We start from the raw sequence: 15,318 nt of genomic DNA, 5'->3' as shown, positions 1-15,318 counted from the left end.
GAGAGAGAGAAGAGAGAAGAGAGAGGGAGAGAGGGAGGAGGAGCGGAAGTGAAATTAGTTTTACGGGCCTAAGCGAAGAAGCTCACAGCAGCCGCCCAGCCCCAGAGCCATCTCCCGAACCCGGGCCCAGCGCCTCTGGACTATAAACTGCCACCGGGACCAAAGAGAGAGAGAGAGGAGTGGAGAGAAAAGAGTGAAAAGTGAAGAGGTGAGACAGAGAGGAATGTGAAGGAGGTGCAGTTAAAGGAGGCACAGGTGAAGGAGGAGGCGCAGGGCCTCCACTTACTCCTCCCTTGCCGCTGTGGGAGACGCCACCGCGCTGCTCCACGCGTGTCTGCTGGAGGGTTTCGCTCAGCGCAGTGAGCGGGCCGCCCGGTAGAGTCTCACTGCGACCGCAGGAGGACCGCGTCGCTCAGTACAGATGGCGGAAAACTTAAGCCGTTACCGCTTCTGCGTTTTCGTTTCTTAACGGAAATGAAAGAAATGTATTTTGTTTGATAGTTGCTGAACCTGCACCCAAACGGAGGCTTCCTCGTCTGTGGAAAGAGGAGCTATTTCACCCGGGGAGGACGGCCCCCTGTGGTGATCCCGCCTCCGGCTCTGTGGATCTCGTCTCATGCTTACCGTTGAATCAAGAATCTGAAAGCTCCCAATCTGACCCTGGCTCGGCTCTGTAATTTTGGGAGATTACGTTTGTCGGGCACAGATGAAAATTGGGGATTACAGCTTGACTCTTTCATTTTGGCAGAACGCGTAAGTGGAGCAGCAAGGCTTTCGTTTCCTGCTTCCCATTTCCTGCTTCCTGTTTCCTGCTTCCTGTATCCTAGTTTTTTTTCCGGACTCTTCCAAGAGGCGGGCCGCCATGTTTGGGGGCCGCGGGGGCAAAGGGGGCAAGTTTTCGGTGGAGGACCTGTACGGCATCAGTAAGAAGCCCAAGGCCTCCTCGTCCTCGGGGGGCGCTGTGGCACGGGGAGGGGCGCGGGGTCAGCGGGGGCCGGGTCCGCGGGACGAGTCAGAGGTCCTGGCCTCGCGGATCCTGGAGGCGGCACGGCAGCTGATGGAGAGACGGCGGCTGGAGCGCTACCTGCAGGAGTGCGGACACAGCCTGAGCGACTGCACCGCCCAGCGCACCGCCATGCTGTACAGGTGAGCGCACCGCCCAGCGCACCGCCATGCTGTACAGGTGAGCGCACCGCCCAGCGCACCGCCATGCTGTACAGGTGAGTGCACCGCCTAGCACACCGCCATGCTGTACAGTGAGGGCACCGCCCAGGCACGCCATGTGTACAGTGAGCGCACCGCCCAGCGCACCGCCATGCTGTACAGGTTGCACCGCCCAGGCACCGCCATGCTGTACAGGTGAGTGCACGCCCAGCGCACCGCCATGCTGTACAGGTGAGGCACCGCCATCTGTACAGTAGGCACTCGCCATGGCTGTACAGGTGAGGCGCACGGCCAGCGCCCGCCATGCTGTACAGGTGAGCGCACCGCCCAGCGCACGCCATGCTGTACAGGTGAGCGCACCGCCCAGCGCACCGCCATGCTGTACAGGTGAGCGCACCGCCCAGCGCACCGCCATGCTGTACAGGTGAGTGCACCGCCCAGCGCACCGCCATGCTGTACAGGTGAGTGCACCGCCATGCTGTACAGGTGAGGGCACCGCCATGCTGTACAGGTGAGCGCACCGCCCAGCGCACCGCCATGCTGTACAGGTGAGCGCACCGCCCAGCGCACCGCCATGCTGTACAGGTGAGCGCACCGCCCAGCGCACCGCCATGCTGTACAGGTGAGCGCACCGCCCAGCGCACCGCCATGCTGTACAGGTGAGGCACCGCCAGCGCACCGCCATGCTGTACAGGTGAGCGCACCGCATGCGACAGGGAGGCACCGCCATGCTGTACAGGTGAGCGCACCGCCCAGCGCACCGCCATGCTGTACAGGTGAGCGCACCGCCCAGCGCACCGCCATGCTGTACAGGTGAGCGCACCGCCCAGCGCACCGCCATGCTGTACAGGTGAGCGCACCGCCCAGCGCACCGCCATGCTGTACAGGTGAGTGCACCGCCCAGCGCACCGCCATGCTGTACAGGTGAGCGCACCGCCATGCTGTACAGGTGAGTGCACCACCATGCTGTACAGGTGAGTGCACCGCCCCCCACCCCACAGAAATAGACAGTGAAAGGGAGGAGGTAGTGACAGAGGAAGGTAGGAGAGAGAGAGTGATAGCAGGCAGAGAGAGAGAGGGAGATTTTCCCTCACTTCTGATGTTGGGCAGGTTACCCTCCACTGAGTACAGACCTGGAGCTCTTCCCTCCAGTGGAGACGACAGCAGTGCTGTCACAGACACGGTCAAATCTCTTTAATAAACACACACTGTGGTTATGTGTAAATGGGGCACACACACAGTAAAACTCGCAACTCTTAATTTAACTCTAACATGGTCCAGCAGGGACCATATGTACCTCCTTGAGAATGATTTAACACTAAATATTAAATATTAATACGGCCTAATAAAATATTTTACTGTGCATCATTTCATCCTGTTCAATGTTTAAACAGGTTTCAGACTAGCGTTGGTACTGTACAGCATCTGCGACAGACTGGCAACCTGTCCAGGGTGTACTCCTGCCTTTCGCCCAATGCATGCTGGGATAGGGAATACGCGGGTATAGATAATGGATCGATGGACGGTGCAGTATGTGTAAAGCGAAGCAGAGGCGAGCCAAGTTCAGATGGATCAAAGACAATAAAATATTCAGTGTTAAATCAACGTTTAACTCTAATGGAGCATGTTTGGTCCCTAGTGCACTCAATTAAACCTCTTAGAGCTTAATTAACACGGCTGACCTCGCTGTGCAGGGCGTGTACAGCCGCGTCAGGCGCAGGTAGTGTTCAGGTGTGTCACGCGCAGGTAGTGTTCAGGTGTGTCACGCGCAGGTATGTCAGGTGTGCAAGCGCGGTAGTGTCAGGAGGTCACGCGCCCGCGAGGCGCGTCGACCCGCGGGTTTAAGAGAGCGGCGGAGCCTACGAGCAGAGGCGCCTGTAGGACCAGAGCGCGGCCTGTAGAGAGAGCGCTCAGCGGGGCGCGCTCACAGAGCAGAGGGAGCGGGACGCGCTCACAGAGCAGAGGGAGCGGGACGCGCTCACAGAGCAGAGGGAGCGGGACGCGCTCACAGAGCAGAGGGAGCGGGACGCGCTCACAGAGCAGAGGGAGCGGGCGCGCTCACAGAGCAGAGGGAGCGGGACGCGCTCACAGAGCAGAGGGAGCGGGACGCGCTCACAGAGCAGAGGGAGCGGGACGCGCTCACAGAGCAGAGGGAGCGGGACGCGCTCACAGAGCAGAGGGAGCGGGACGCGCTCACAGAGCAGAGGGAGCGGCGATCAGCCTCCCATCTGCAGCCATCAGGCTCGGCCGCCATGTTTGGGGTACGGAGCGGCGCTGGGGCTGCGTTTGTGTTTAACGCACGGGGCTGCCCAACCCCCCCGTCCCCCGTCCCAGCTCAGCGTCGCGTGATTCTCCGCTGCCCGACCTGGGACCCGTCCAGAGAAGGGAAGAACCCGACGACATACGGACCGCTCGCTCAGAATGCAAATCCACACGGCCCGCAAATCCCCTTTCATCCCCTCTCTCATAAATAAATAAATAAACAAACACATAAATACATGAAACACAAATCTGCTAACGAGTGGCGAAACCCCCAGCGCTTTCGCGGGACCTTTTAAAGATGTGGGGCGGTGCTGTGTGCGCGTGCGGCCCGAGGCTGTGGGACGCCGCAGAGAGAATCCGCCGTTAAACATCTCCTCTGCACTCCGCCCACCGGCCCCGCCCGCTTACACGGAAATGTGCGGAGCAGTTTAAATTCAGTTTAAAGTGCTGCATCAGAATGGTTCCCTCAGAGAAACTGGGAACCATGCCAGTCTCCACCCCCCCACCACCACCACCTACACCTCCACCAATCACAGCAGCTCTCCTCTGATGATGTCAGCTTCTATTGGAGGGAGTTTATCACAGGGATTTAAGGTGAAGGGTTATGACAGACACAGATTAAAGTCACCCCCTCTCCTGGTCAAGTCCCAGAGCAGATTTGATTGAAGATTTCAGAATTGACAGAACAGATTAAGAATGGCTTCTTGTTTGAAGCTCAGATAAAATCTATATTTTTTTAAATGTGAAAAATGAGTTTAAACATGCCAGTGTTCATCATGTGGTGTATATATTGCAGTGGCACTGTGTGTGTGTGTGTGAGTGTGTGTGTCTGCCTGTGAGTGTGTGCATGCGTGTGTGTACCTGTGTTTGTGTGTGTGTGTGCGTGTGCTGGAGGAGTGGAGAATAGCAGGAGGTAGTGAGATCAGTGAAGAGTATATGATGGTGAGAATAGTAACTACAAATATGCAGACATAGCCTCAAAGCAAGGGGAATAGATGGGGAGAGGGAGAGTGGGAGATGGGGGAGAGAGGGGAAGAGAGAAATGGGTGAGAGAGGGAAAAGGGGGGAGAGAGAAATGGGGGAGAGAGGGAGAAGGGAGGAGAGAGAAATGGGGGAGAGAGGGAGAAGAGGGGAGAGAGAGAAATGGGGAGAGGGAAAGGAGGGGGGTACTGACAACCATTATTTCTTCACTATCTGTCTTCAACCTCCTGGTAATCTGAACTGTATAACTGCATTAGTGTGTGAGCGTGTGTGTGTGTATAGTGTGTATGGTACGTGTGTATGGTGTGTATGGTGTGTGTGTGTATGATGTGTATGGTGTGTGTGTGTATGGTGTGTGTGTGTGTGTGTATGGTGTGTGTGTGTGTAGTGTGTATGGTGTGTGTGTGTGTGTGTATGATGTGTAGTGGTGTGTGTGTGTGTATGATGTGTATGGTGTGTGTGTGTGTGTGTATGGTGTGTGTGTGTGTGTGTGTATGGTGTGTGTGTGTGTGTGTTGTGTGTATGATGTGTATGGTGTGTGTGTGGTGTGTGTGTGTGTGTGGGGTGTGTGTGTGTGTGTGTGTATGAGTGTGTGTGGTGTATGATGTGTATGGTGTGTGTGTATGGTGTGTGTGTGGATGTGTGTGTGTGTATGTGTGTGTATGGTGTGTGTTGTGTGTTGTGTGTGTGTGTGTGTGTGTATGGTGTGTGTGTGTGTGTGTGTATGTGTGTATGGTGTGTGTGTGTGCGTGTGTGTGTGTATGTGTGTGTGTGTGTATGATGTGTATGGTGTGTGTATGGTGTGTGTGTGTTCTGAAGCAATGCTGACTCTGTGTAAGGGCTTGAGACAAATATCCCACTGAGAGAGAAAGAGAGGGAGAGGCATAAAGAGATGGGGGTGTGGGGGGGGGGGGTGCGGGGAAGTGATGGAAAGAGAAGATGGAAAAAAGAGAGAGAGATGGGAGTTCAGGAGGCAGTAGAAGATGAAGACAGATAGAAGAAGATAGAATGGTGAGTGCAAATGGACCTTGCCCTGACCACCAGAACTGATAGCCAAATACACACACACACAGCATCACACACACACACACACACACACACACACTGAGTCACATATCCCCCCCAGCATGCAGCACACACCCCGGTGATGTACGGCAGCCATTTTGTGCCAGAGCTCTCAGCACACCTAAGGTGGAGAGGAAGGGAGCCAATTAAACTGTTGATTACTTAATTTATTCTTGGCAAGACACCAATCAGCATCTTTGTTGTTTCTGCTTTTCCAAGCCTGGGTCAGGTGGAGCTGTGCTGATGGTAACAGACCAGGGAGTGATAAAACAGAGCTCTAACCTCTATCCCAAGGGTTTACACTCTGCCCTGGGGTACCTCTCTCTGATTGGCTTACCCCACTGCACTACTGCTCTCTGATTGGCTCATGCACGGTTCCTGTGCTTTGGAGGCACCTTGGCGTCAGTGTTGGAGTTTACCGTTGCAGGCTAGTGGGACCAGTGACCATTTGTGTGTGTGTGTGCGTTTGTGTATGAGTATATGTGTGTGTGAGTGTGCATGTGCGACCCCTAATTTCCTTAATTCCTCCCTGTGTGTGTGTATGTGTGTGCCTGGGTGTGAGCATGCATGTTTGTGTGTGTGTGAATGACCCCTAATTTCCGTTATTCCTCCCTGTGTGTGTCTGTGTGAATGTGTGTGTGCGTGCATGCGTGTGTTCCTGCGTGTGAGTGTGAGTATTAGTGTGTGTGTGTGCGCGTGTGTTTGTGTGTGTGAGACACCTAATGTCCTTCACTCTCCCTGGACCCTGGAAGTGTATAGTGATGTTGGAAAGAGAAGCAGACTCAGTGGTGTGTTAGAGCGATGGGGGGTAGGATGTGTGGGGGCCTCACCGGGACAGGCAATACCCCCCCCCCCAGTGATATCATGTGATGCGAGGCTGAGGTTTCTCTGCCACATCAAAGAGTCCCCCCCCCCCCAGTGAGAGACAGATCACTGTGCTGGCTGTGCCTGCACCAGCCCTGGTATCAGTCTGTCTATAGGGTGTGCTTGGCTGTGCCACTTTCAGGAGCACAGCCAGGATTACCATAATTCATATCCCCCAAGGGCTTGTGATTGACAGGGCTTCCAGACCCCTGAGATAAGCCCCCTGGACCCTCTTTCATCTTTTATTTTTAGGTGCGTTGATTTGCGCTGCCTCTTCTAACCAATCAGGTTGGAGCCCGACTGCCTTAGCGGACTGGGTTAGGGCTGCTGCAGACTGTCCACCGCACTGGCTGCGGGACAGAGCACAGCAAAGTGTTTCACGCGCTGTTTGCTTCTGTGTTCGTGTGACAGAAATTCGCGTTTGCCCGTTGCGGATGTGGTGGCCCTGGTTAGATAAAAAAAAAACAAAACAACAAAAACAAACACAGCATTTGGAGGAGAGCGGGGTCTCGCGCGCAGACACGCGCACACTTTCCCCGCAAAACGCATTTTTTTCATGCCATTGCTCCCCTTTTCGTTCAGGTTGTAGGCGACTGTTCGCCGTGTAGCCGATGCGTGTCACGTCAATCCCGTTCGCTCGCGGGAAGGTCTGGTTAAGCAGAAGCGCTCCTGCAACGTGCCTGTCCCTCTGAGCACGGGAATGCTTTGGAAAACGCAGAGAGGAGGAACGGGGGAGAAATAGTAGGAGGAGAGGTGGGAGGTGAAGAAAGAAAGAGAGCGAGAGGATAGCGAGAGGGAGTGGTCATTATTTATATTTTTAATTTCCCAAAGCCCCGGGTTTGCGCACAGACACGCCGGCACTGTTATGATTAGCCCGTGCATGCAGTTCGGTCTGGGAAAGGAGAAAGCAGCTGAATACATTAGATCTCCCGCCTCCTCTCAAACCATAAAGTGAGAAGGAAACGGCGCGTGTGTTTGTCTGATGTGGAGGACACTGAATATTTTTGCCCGTTTAATTTGCGATGGTGTCGTAATTTTCTGCTTAATCTCGTCAATTCAGTGGAATAAAGCGCATCAAACGCGGTGAGAGAGAGAGGGGAGGGGCGCAGGTGTTTTTTCGCGGTCTTCGACATCACATATTTTCGCGTTTGTGCCTCGCTGGCTAAAATAGGAGTTGGGCATCAGCTGCGTTTTTTTCTGGGGAAACTGAACAAAACGTTTGAAAGACGGATGGTAGAAGCAATTGGAAAGTGGCGGATTGAAACCATAAGGCAATCGTCGGTGCGCGTTTATCAGTCAGCCTGTCTGAACATTGATATTTTGTGTTAGTGTCGGTAATACTTGCCTGCGCATCGGTAGCTGTAGATGGAACGTAGGCTGACGGAGCGACAACAGTGGTTCTGCAGGCAGATGCACGCGCAGCATTCTGACTCGAATGCCGGGTGATTACGATAATGGCATTTAGTGTTCATAATAGCAACGCCGCGAGCTCGGGAACCACTGCGGAAGCTGCGTGCGACAGTTCAGTTATACTTGTCACAGAACGGTGTGTCAGGTAGTGTCTCTCCTGTGTGTGTGTGTGTGTGTGTGTCTGTTTATTCACACGCTCGCGTGCGTCTGATTGGCTAGAGTGAGCCCTGTACTGGCATTGCCTACATGAGTTTGTGAGTGAGTGTGTGTGTGCGAGAGAGAGGGAGAGAGAGTGCGTGAGGTGCCGTTAAGTTTAGAGTCAATTTGTTAGCAGACGGGAAGCGAAGAGGCGCGAGCGAGGAGCCGGAGGTGCGAGCGCTGTGTCATCGATGTCCGGCGCATGCTGGGGCAGTCAGCCTGGCCTACTGTGGAGCGAGTCCCGTCAGCGAGGGAGGGAGGGGGGGGGGAGACCGGTGCTGCGAAAAGCGTCGTGTCAGCGCGTTCCATCCGTCTGTAATTCACTGTGTCAGTCTGCCAGTAGGGCACGCGCGCAGATGTGAGTTTTGTTACCGTTAGCGGGGGATCTGTTCGCGCTGCACGTGTGATGTTACCGTTGCCCTCCGCTCGTGAATGTCAGAGCGTGGGGGCTCCCTGCTAGAGAAACTCCCCGAAAGCGGATCCCCCCCTGTCTCTCTCCTCCCCCCACTTGGAAAAAGAGGAGCGGCAGCTGGGACCCCAGCAGCTCTTTGTCGCGGAGCGCGAAACGCGGAAAGTTGCGGGCATGGAGAGGATTCTGGCGGCGGATTGGACGGGCTGAGCCAGCGGTAGAGGTGTCGCCAGGCGTGTAGTACAGAGACGTCGCGCGCGGCGGGTTACCGCCTGAAGCCTCGCCAGTTTGGCCGACTGCAGGTCTCTCTGCATACGTCCCGCAGTCTCTCTCTCTGCACCGAAGGACAGCTGGTCCCGGAGCCCCCGTCTGGACGTTTCGGGAGCCCTGTCGGGGTGACGGCGGGAGGGAGCGGGCGGCTGTAGAGCGGGTTCGGAGGGCAGGAGGGCGCGCGGGCGCGTTTCGGCCACAGGGGGCGCCATGCAGGTCTCCTTCGCCTGCACCGAACACAACCTGAAGAGCCGGAGCGAGGACCGGCTGTGCGGCCTGCGCACTGCCCCCCCGCCGGGGGGGGGCTCGGGGTGCGGCCCCGGGGGAGCGGGAGGGGGCGGGGGCGGCGGCCAGGGCGGGAACGGGCCCCTGGTATTGGCCAAGGCCAGGGAGGCGGCGGCCGCTGCGGCACGCCCCCCGACCCAAGGCCACGCCCACATGAAGGAGGCCATCGGGAGGCACAGCAGCATGAAGTACAGGTGAGCAGGCGGGGCAGGTGTGTGGGGGCGGGGCCAGTATGGGTGGGGCATGTATGGGGGTGGGGCAGATGTGTGGGTGAAGCAGGGGTGGGGGGTGGTTGTGCAAGGAGGCGGGGCAGTGTGTGGGGGGCTCAGTGTGGGTGAGGCATGTATGGGGGGGCGGGGCAGGGTGAATAGGGGGAGACACATGAGGAAGAGAAAAGAGAAACTGCTGTGTGTAGCTCACTGCTGTGTGTAGACTGCTTTAGACTGGGACCCCAGCAGGTGAAGCAGCCTCTCTGTGGCATGCGTCTCATAGTGTAGCCGTGGCGTCATGTGACCGTGAGCGTGAGGAGCCGGGCAGGCACACGCACGAACGCTGAGAGGAGGAGGAGACCCAATCATACGCGTGTGCAGAGCGCAAGCCGCAGGTGCCTGGTTGGCCAGCGGGTCACTCGAGCAGTGAACGCTGCCGTGCCCGCTGTCTGAATCCCTCCCGTGTGTCCCCTGGGCGAGGTGAAGCCCGTGGCCCGCTGCTGTAGGGCGCTGGCATGGCCGGATCCGCTCCGAAGCCGTGCTGCTCACTCAGGCACCGCCAGCTACCCAGCAGCCCCTGGGTGACCGTTTCTGATCAGTGATGATGGTGGTCCTCGCTCGACCTGCCCTGGACACACGCGCCCGCTGAACTCTGACCTATGACCTCTGACAGGTCTCTCAGACGGGTCCCCGTCCGCTCCAGCTCGTAACGGACGTGTCGTAGCGGTTTTTTTTATAACTCTTTTTTGTTTGTTTGTTGGTACGGAAGCTTTTGAGCAGCTGCTGACTTCACGAGCTGCGCCTGTTCTGATTGGGCGGTTCGCGTTCCGCCGGCGGTAAGCAGCATTCCGGGCGGCGGCGCCATTAGCGGCGGTAATGAAGCTGTAGCAGACGCGCTAGCTAGCGCTGCTCTCCCACTTCCTGCTGCGGCGTCTGAACAGCCCCCTGCTGCTCTCTCACCGTGGGGGGGGGTTCATCTCATTCAGAATCGGCAGTTTTCAGTCCCGGGCCGCCTGTGTGACACCTGCACCCCCCCAGGGAGCTCTGTAGCTGCAGGGCATGAGAGCCCCCCCGTGTGGCTGTAAGTGCTGTACACACCACAGGCTGCTCAGAAGTAACAATAAAATGTATTTATAGAGCACTTTGGTACAGGCAACGCTGGGGGGGTGGGCCGTGTCTCTCACTGATGCCAGCTGTGGGTACCTGGTGGGGGAGGGGGGGACAAAGCCAGCCAGGCCCCATCTGTGTGACATCCAGGCTACAGGGGCAGGCAGCCCGAGACAGAGGAAAACTTTATACTTAGTTCTGCTCTACTGCAGCTGTGTGTGAGTGTGTGTGTGTATGTGTGTGTGTGTGTGTGTGTGTGAGCTTGTGCGCGACTATCACAGTGTGTGTTTTTGGCAGGTTCTGCAGCAGTAGTGTATGACAGTGAGTCGGTGGGGGGTAATACCTGACAGTAGCTCCACAGTGAGGCTGAAGAACAGACCAGATCTGCATTGAATTAGATTCCTCGCCAGACCCAGGCGTTGCTGCCAGTCATGTGACTACGGGGCCCGCCCTCTGCTCTGTTTCTGACAGCTCCCATCGTTGGTTCTGTTCGGATGTTCTGTAGGGCGAGTAAAGAAACAACCTGATTAAGTTTCTGGCCCTGGAAGACTTGCATTGGCTACTCTGGCACTCAACACAGTGCAGTAGAGTCTCAGTGCAGTAGAGAGTCTCAGGGCAGGTGAGTCTCAGTGCAGTACAGTCTCAGTGCAGTATTGAGTCACAGTGCAGGTGAGTCTCAGTGCAGTATTGAGTCACAGTGCAGGTGAGTCTCAGTGCAGGTGAGTCTCAGTGCAGTATTGAGTCACAGTGCAGGTGAGTCTCAGTGCAGTATTGAGTCACAGTGCAGGTGAGTCACAGTGCAGTAGAGAGACTCAGTGCAGATGAGTCTCAGTGCAGTAGAGAGTCTCAGTGCAGGTGAGTCTCAGTGCAGTATTGAGTCTCAGTGCAGGTGAGTCTCAGTGCTGTAGAGAGTCTCAGTGCAGGTGAGTCACAGTGCAGTACAGTCTCAGTGCAGTAGAGTCCCAGTGCAGTAGAGAGTCTCAGTGCAGGTGAGTCTCAGTGCAGTAGTCTCAGTGCAGTATTGAGTCACAGTGCAGGTGAGTCACAGTGCAGTAGTCTCAGTGCAGTAGAGAGTCTCAGTGCAGTAGTCTCGGTGCAGGTGAGTCTCAGTGCAGTATTGAGTCTCAGTGCAGGTGAGTCACAGTGCAGTAGTCTCGGTGCAGGTGAGTCTCAGTGCAGTAGAGAGTCTCAGTGCAGTAGTCTCAGTGCAGGTGAGTCTCAGTGCAGTAGAGAGTCTCAGTGCAGGTGAGTCTCAGTGCAGTATTGAGTCTCAGTGGAGGTGAGTCTCAGTGCAGGTGAGTCTCAGTGCAGTAGAGAGTCTCAGTGCAGGTGATTCTCAGTGCAGTAGAGAGTCTCAGTGCAGTAGAGCAGTAAGACTGAAGGGAGCGGTGCTGTAATCCTCGGGCTTAGCAGCGGCTCTGCGGCTGTGTCGGTGCACACACTGTTCTGGGATTAAAAGCGACGGCGAGTCTGCGTGTGACTGAGCAGGCCCCACAGCAGCAGGGGAAATGCTGTTTATTTACACTCAAGGGTTTTATATATTAGCAATTTCACAGAAGAGAATAGTACAGAATGTGATTAATAAAAAGTTTCCCCACAAACATACCTTTACTAACTGTAAAATCAAAAAGGAGAAATATCCTGGAGACAACAGCAAGGATATGCTTTATGCTTCAGCCTTCATCATCATTGTCATCATCATCTTCATGACAATAATTACAATAATCATAATGATCATCAGCAGTTATCATCAGTAAAATCATGGCCATCATCTTCACCATCGTCGCCATGGCAGTCACAGCAGGCAGAGGGTCCAAAGCACTTCTGAAAATAAGGGGAGCATTTCAGGGGCTGACTCACTGATTGGTGAAATTTTAATGATAATGACTGTGATGGTGATGAAATGGATTATTATTATGTTACTGCTGTTTAATGGGTACATTGCTTAATAACACAAACAACGTGTGTCTGTGTGTGTGCATGTGCCTGTGTGTGTGTGTGTGTTCGTGGGTGAGTGGGTGAATTGGTGAGTGGGTGAATTGCTGACTCTGCTGTGTCTCATTTTGTTGTCTGGTCTGGGTTTGCAGGATGGGGGGCGGGAGGGGGGATCTTGGGGAGAGGGGCGTGTCTCTTCCCTGTTTCTCTCTCTGTTTCTTAATTGACTGCATGAACTAATTAGAGCATCAATCACAGAGACTGCACCCTGGCAGGCCATGACCAAGCATCACAGAGCAGAACACAACCACATCCCTCCATTCTGCTAGCTGTCTCTCTCCTCTCTCACTCTATCCCTCTCTCTCCATCCCTCTCCCTCCTCTCTCTCCATCCCTCTCTCTCCTCTCTCACTCCATCCCTCTCTCTCCTCTCACTCCATCCCTCTCTCTCCTCTCTCACTCCATCCCTCTCCATCCCTCTCTCTCCTCTCTCACTCCATCCCTCTCTATCCTCTCTCACTCCATCTCTCTCTCTCCTCTCACTCCATCCCTCTCTCTCCTCTCTCACTCCATCCCTCTCTCCTCTCTCACTCCATCCCTCTCTCCTCTCACTCCATCCGTCTCCATCCCTCTCTCTCCTCTCTCACTCCATCCCTCTCTCTCCTCTCACTCCATCCCTCTCTCCTCTCTCACTCCATCCCTCTCCCTCCTCTCTCACTCCCTTTTCTCGTCCTCTCCCTCCCAACATCTCTCGGTTTCTCCTCCCCACTCTCGCTCACACTATCTCTCCCTCTGTCGCTCACTTTACTCTCTCCTTCTTTCTGGCCATCTCCCCCCTCTTTCTATACTTCCAGATTTTTGATGTCCCTGCCTCTCTCACTTTCCCTCTCTCCCCCTTCCCCCCACTCTCTCCCTCTCTCTCTACATCCCTCCCTCTCTCCCTCCCTCTCTCCATTCCCCCCTCTCTCTCCATCCCTCCCTCTCTCCCTCTCGCTCTCTCACTCTCTCTCTCTGTAAACACTGTCGCACTGCATTGCACCACTCTGTGCACTGTTGCCTTCATTGTGGAAACTGACCGTGTGTGCATTCGTGTGTGTGTGTGTGAGTGCGTATGCATGTGCGTCTGAGTGTGTGTGTGCGCGCCTGTGTGTATGTGTGTGTGTGCATGTGTGTGTGTGTGCATGTTTGTACATGTGTGCATATGTATGTGTGTGGGCGCCCGTCTATGTCTGTGGCGTTTGTGTGCATGTGTGTGTCTGTGTGTGTGTCTTCTGATGGGGAGGTGATAGTCAGTGGTCAGTCAGTCAGAGTGATTGTGGGTGTGGTCAGGCTTGGGTGTATTGAGGCTTTGAGAGTGAGCACTCTGGGGGTAATGGGGTGGTGCTTGGGTGCAGTGTGCATTCTGAGGGGCAGTTTGGGGGTATGAAGGTGCCCCCCCCACCCACCCCACCCAGCCGGTCTCCTGCAATCCAATCTGGCTGCAAGGAACTTGGAGTCACCTTGTGTCCATAACAACAATCGCTCATGACAACCAGCCACTGTACCTGCCTGCTCTTTTTTACCAAATTTACTTTGAGTTCATTGAGTGAGAAAGGGAGAGATAGAGGGAGACAGGGAGAGAGCGAGAGAGCGAGAGAGCAGGGGAAAAAGAGAGGGAGAGAAGGGGAGAGAGAAAAGGGGAGACAGACAGACAGACAGAGAGAGCAGAGGAAAGAGAGAGGGAGAGAGCAAGGGAATGAGAGAGAGGGAGAGAGAGGGAACAGGAAAAAGAAAGAGGGAGAGACGCAGGGGGCTTTCTTCAGCAGAAAATGAGAGACACACACTGCCTCATATTACACATCCATACTCAATGTTTGACCAGCTCACACCATGCACACTGTCATGTGTGTGTGTGTGTGGGGGGGGGGGTGTACGTGTGTGTATGCATTAATGTGTGGGGGATATTCAGGTGTGAGTGTTTTTACATTAATGTGTGTGTGTGTGGGGGAAGGGGGGGTGTACGTGTGTGTATACATTAATGTGGGGGATATTCAGGTGTGAGTGTTTTTACATTAATGTGTGTGTGTGGGGGGTGTTAGGGGTGTACGTGTGTGTATACATTAATGTGGGGGATATTCAGGTGTGAGTGTTTTTACATTAATGTGTGTGTGTGGGGGGGTGTTAGGGGGTGTACGTGTGTGTATACATTAATATTTGTGGGGGTATGCATGCATGAGTTTTTTTACATGAATTTGTGTGTGTGTCCGTTCATGGGTATGTGTGTATGTATTAATGTGTGTGTTATGCACATGATTGTGTATATATGTGAGCTATTGTCTGCTATCAAAATAGATCAGTTTCCAGCAAAACTGCAGTCTGTGGACCTGTAGACTTTTTTAGCACCCGTAACGCTAATAATATTTTCTCTATCATCCCTGTGCGTTAGAGGATTTCATAGGATTTCTGGAGCCAAATAAAAAAAACACCTCTCTCGCCCTCTCTCTCTCTCTCCCTCCCTCTCTCTCTCTCTCTCTCTCTCTCCCTCTCCCGCTCCCTCTCTCTCTCCCCCTCTCTCTCCCTCTCCCCCCCCCCCCTCTCTCTGTGCCATGCATATACATCAGCCTGCCGTGTGTCGTATTCGGCACAGAATAACCGCACACACAACCGCGTTTCCAAAAATAGCTCAAACCGGGCGGATCGCTGTAAACCAGCAGAATAAATAAAGGCTGGTCTGCCTGGAAATAAACGCTCCCTCTGTCTCTCTCTCTCTCTCCCTCCCTCTCTCTCTGTCCCTCTCTCTCTCTCTCTTTCTCTCTCTCTCTCTCTCTCTCTCTCCCTCCCTCTCTCTCTTCCCTCTCTCTCTCCTCTCTCTCCTCTCTCTCTCCTCCTCTCCCTCTCTCTTCCTCTCCCTCCTCTCTCTCTCTTCTCTCTCTCCCCTCTCCCTCTCCTCCCCTCTCCCTCTCTCTCTCCCCTCTCCTCTCCCTCCCTCTCCCCTTCTCCTCTCCTCTCTCTCTCTCTCTCCTCTCCCTCTCTCTCTCTCCTCCTCCCCTCTCCCTCCTCCCTCTCCCCTCTCCCCATTTCTCTCTCTCTCTCCCTCCCTCTCTCACTCTCCCTCTCTCTCCCTGCTGGGTTATTTTTGGCGAGCAGGGGGCAGCGGGGCATCTCGGGGGCAGATGACAGA

General features: G+C 54.8%; 1 protein-coding gene across 2 annotated transcripts in view; it reads left to right on the top strand.

The window, feature by feature from the left end:
* The first annotated feature begins 674 nt into the window (after nt 1–674).
* LOC135264193 (voltage-gated potassium channel subunit beta-2-like) overlaps nt 675–15,318 on the top strand; it is a 29,705-nt gene continuing 15,061 nt past the window's right edge. Inside the window, exon 1 of one of the 2 annotated variants that reach the window (XM_064352921.1) lies at nt 675–1,146. In XM_064352921.1, coding sequence (XP_064208991.1) covers nt 863–1,146 — 284 coding nt within the window. In that variant the 5' untranslated portion in view covers nt 675–862. Of the gene's footprint in view, nt 1,147–7,254; nt 9,103–15,318 lie in introns of those variants that run through there. The other variant, XM_064352920.1, reaches the window with a different exon arrangement.

This window comes from Anguilla rostrata, chromosome 9 (genome assembly GCF_018555375.3).
Source record: "Anguilla rostrata isolate EN2019 chromosome 9, ASM1855537v3, whole genome shotgun sequence".
NCBI classification, from domain to species: domain Eukaryota; kingdom Metazoa; phylum Chordata; class Actinopteri; order Anguilliformes; family Anguillidae; genus Anguilla; species Anguilla rostrata.
This window is presented reverse-complemented; position numbering and strand designations above follow the sequence as displayed.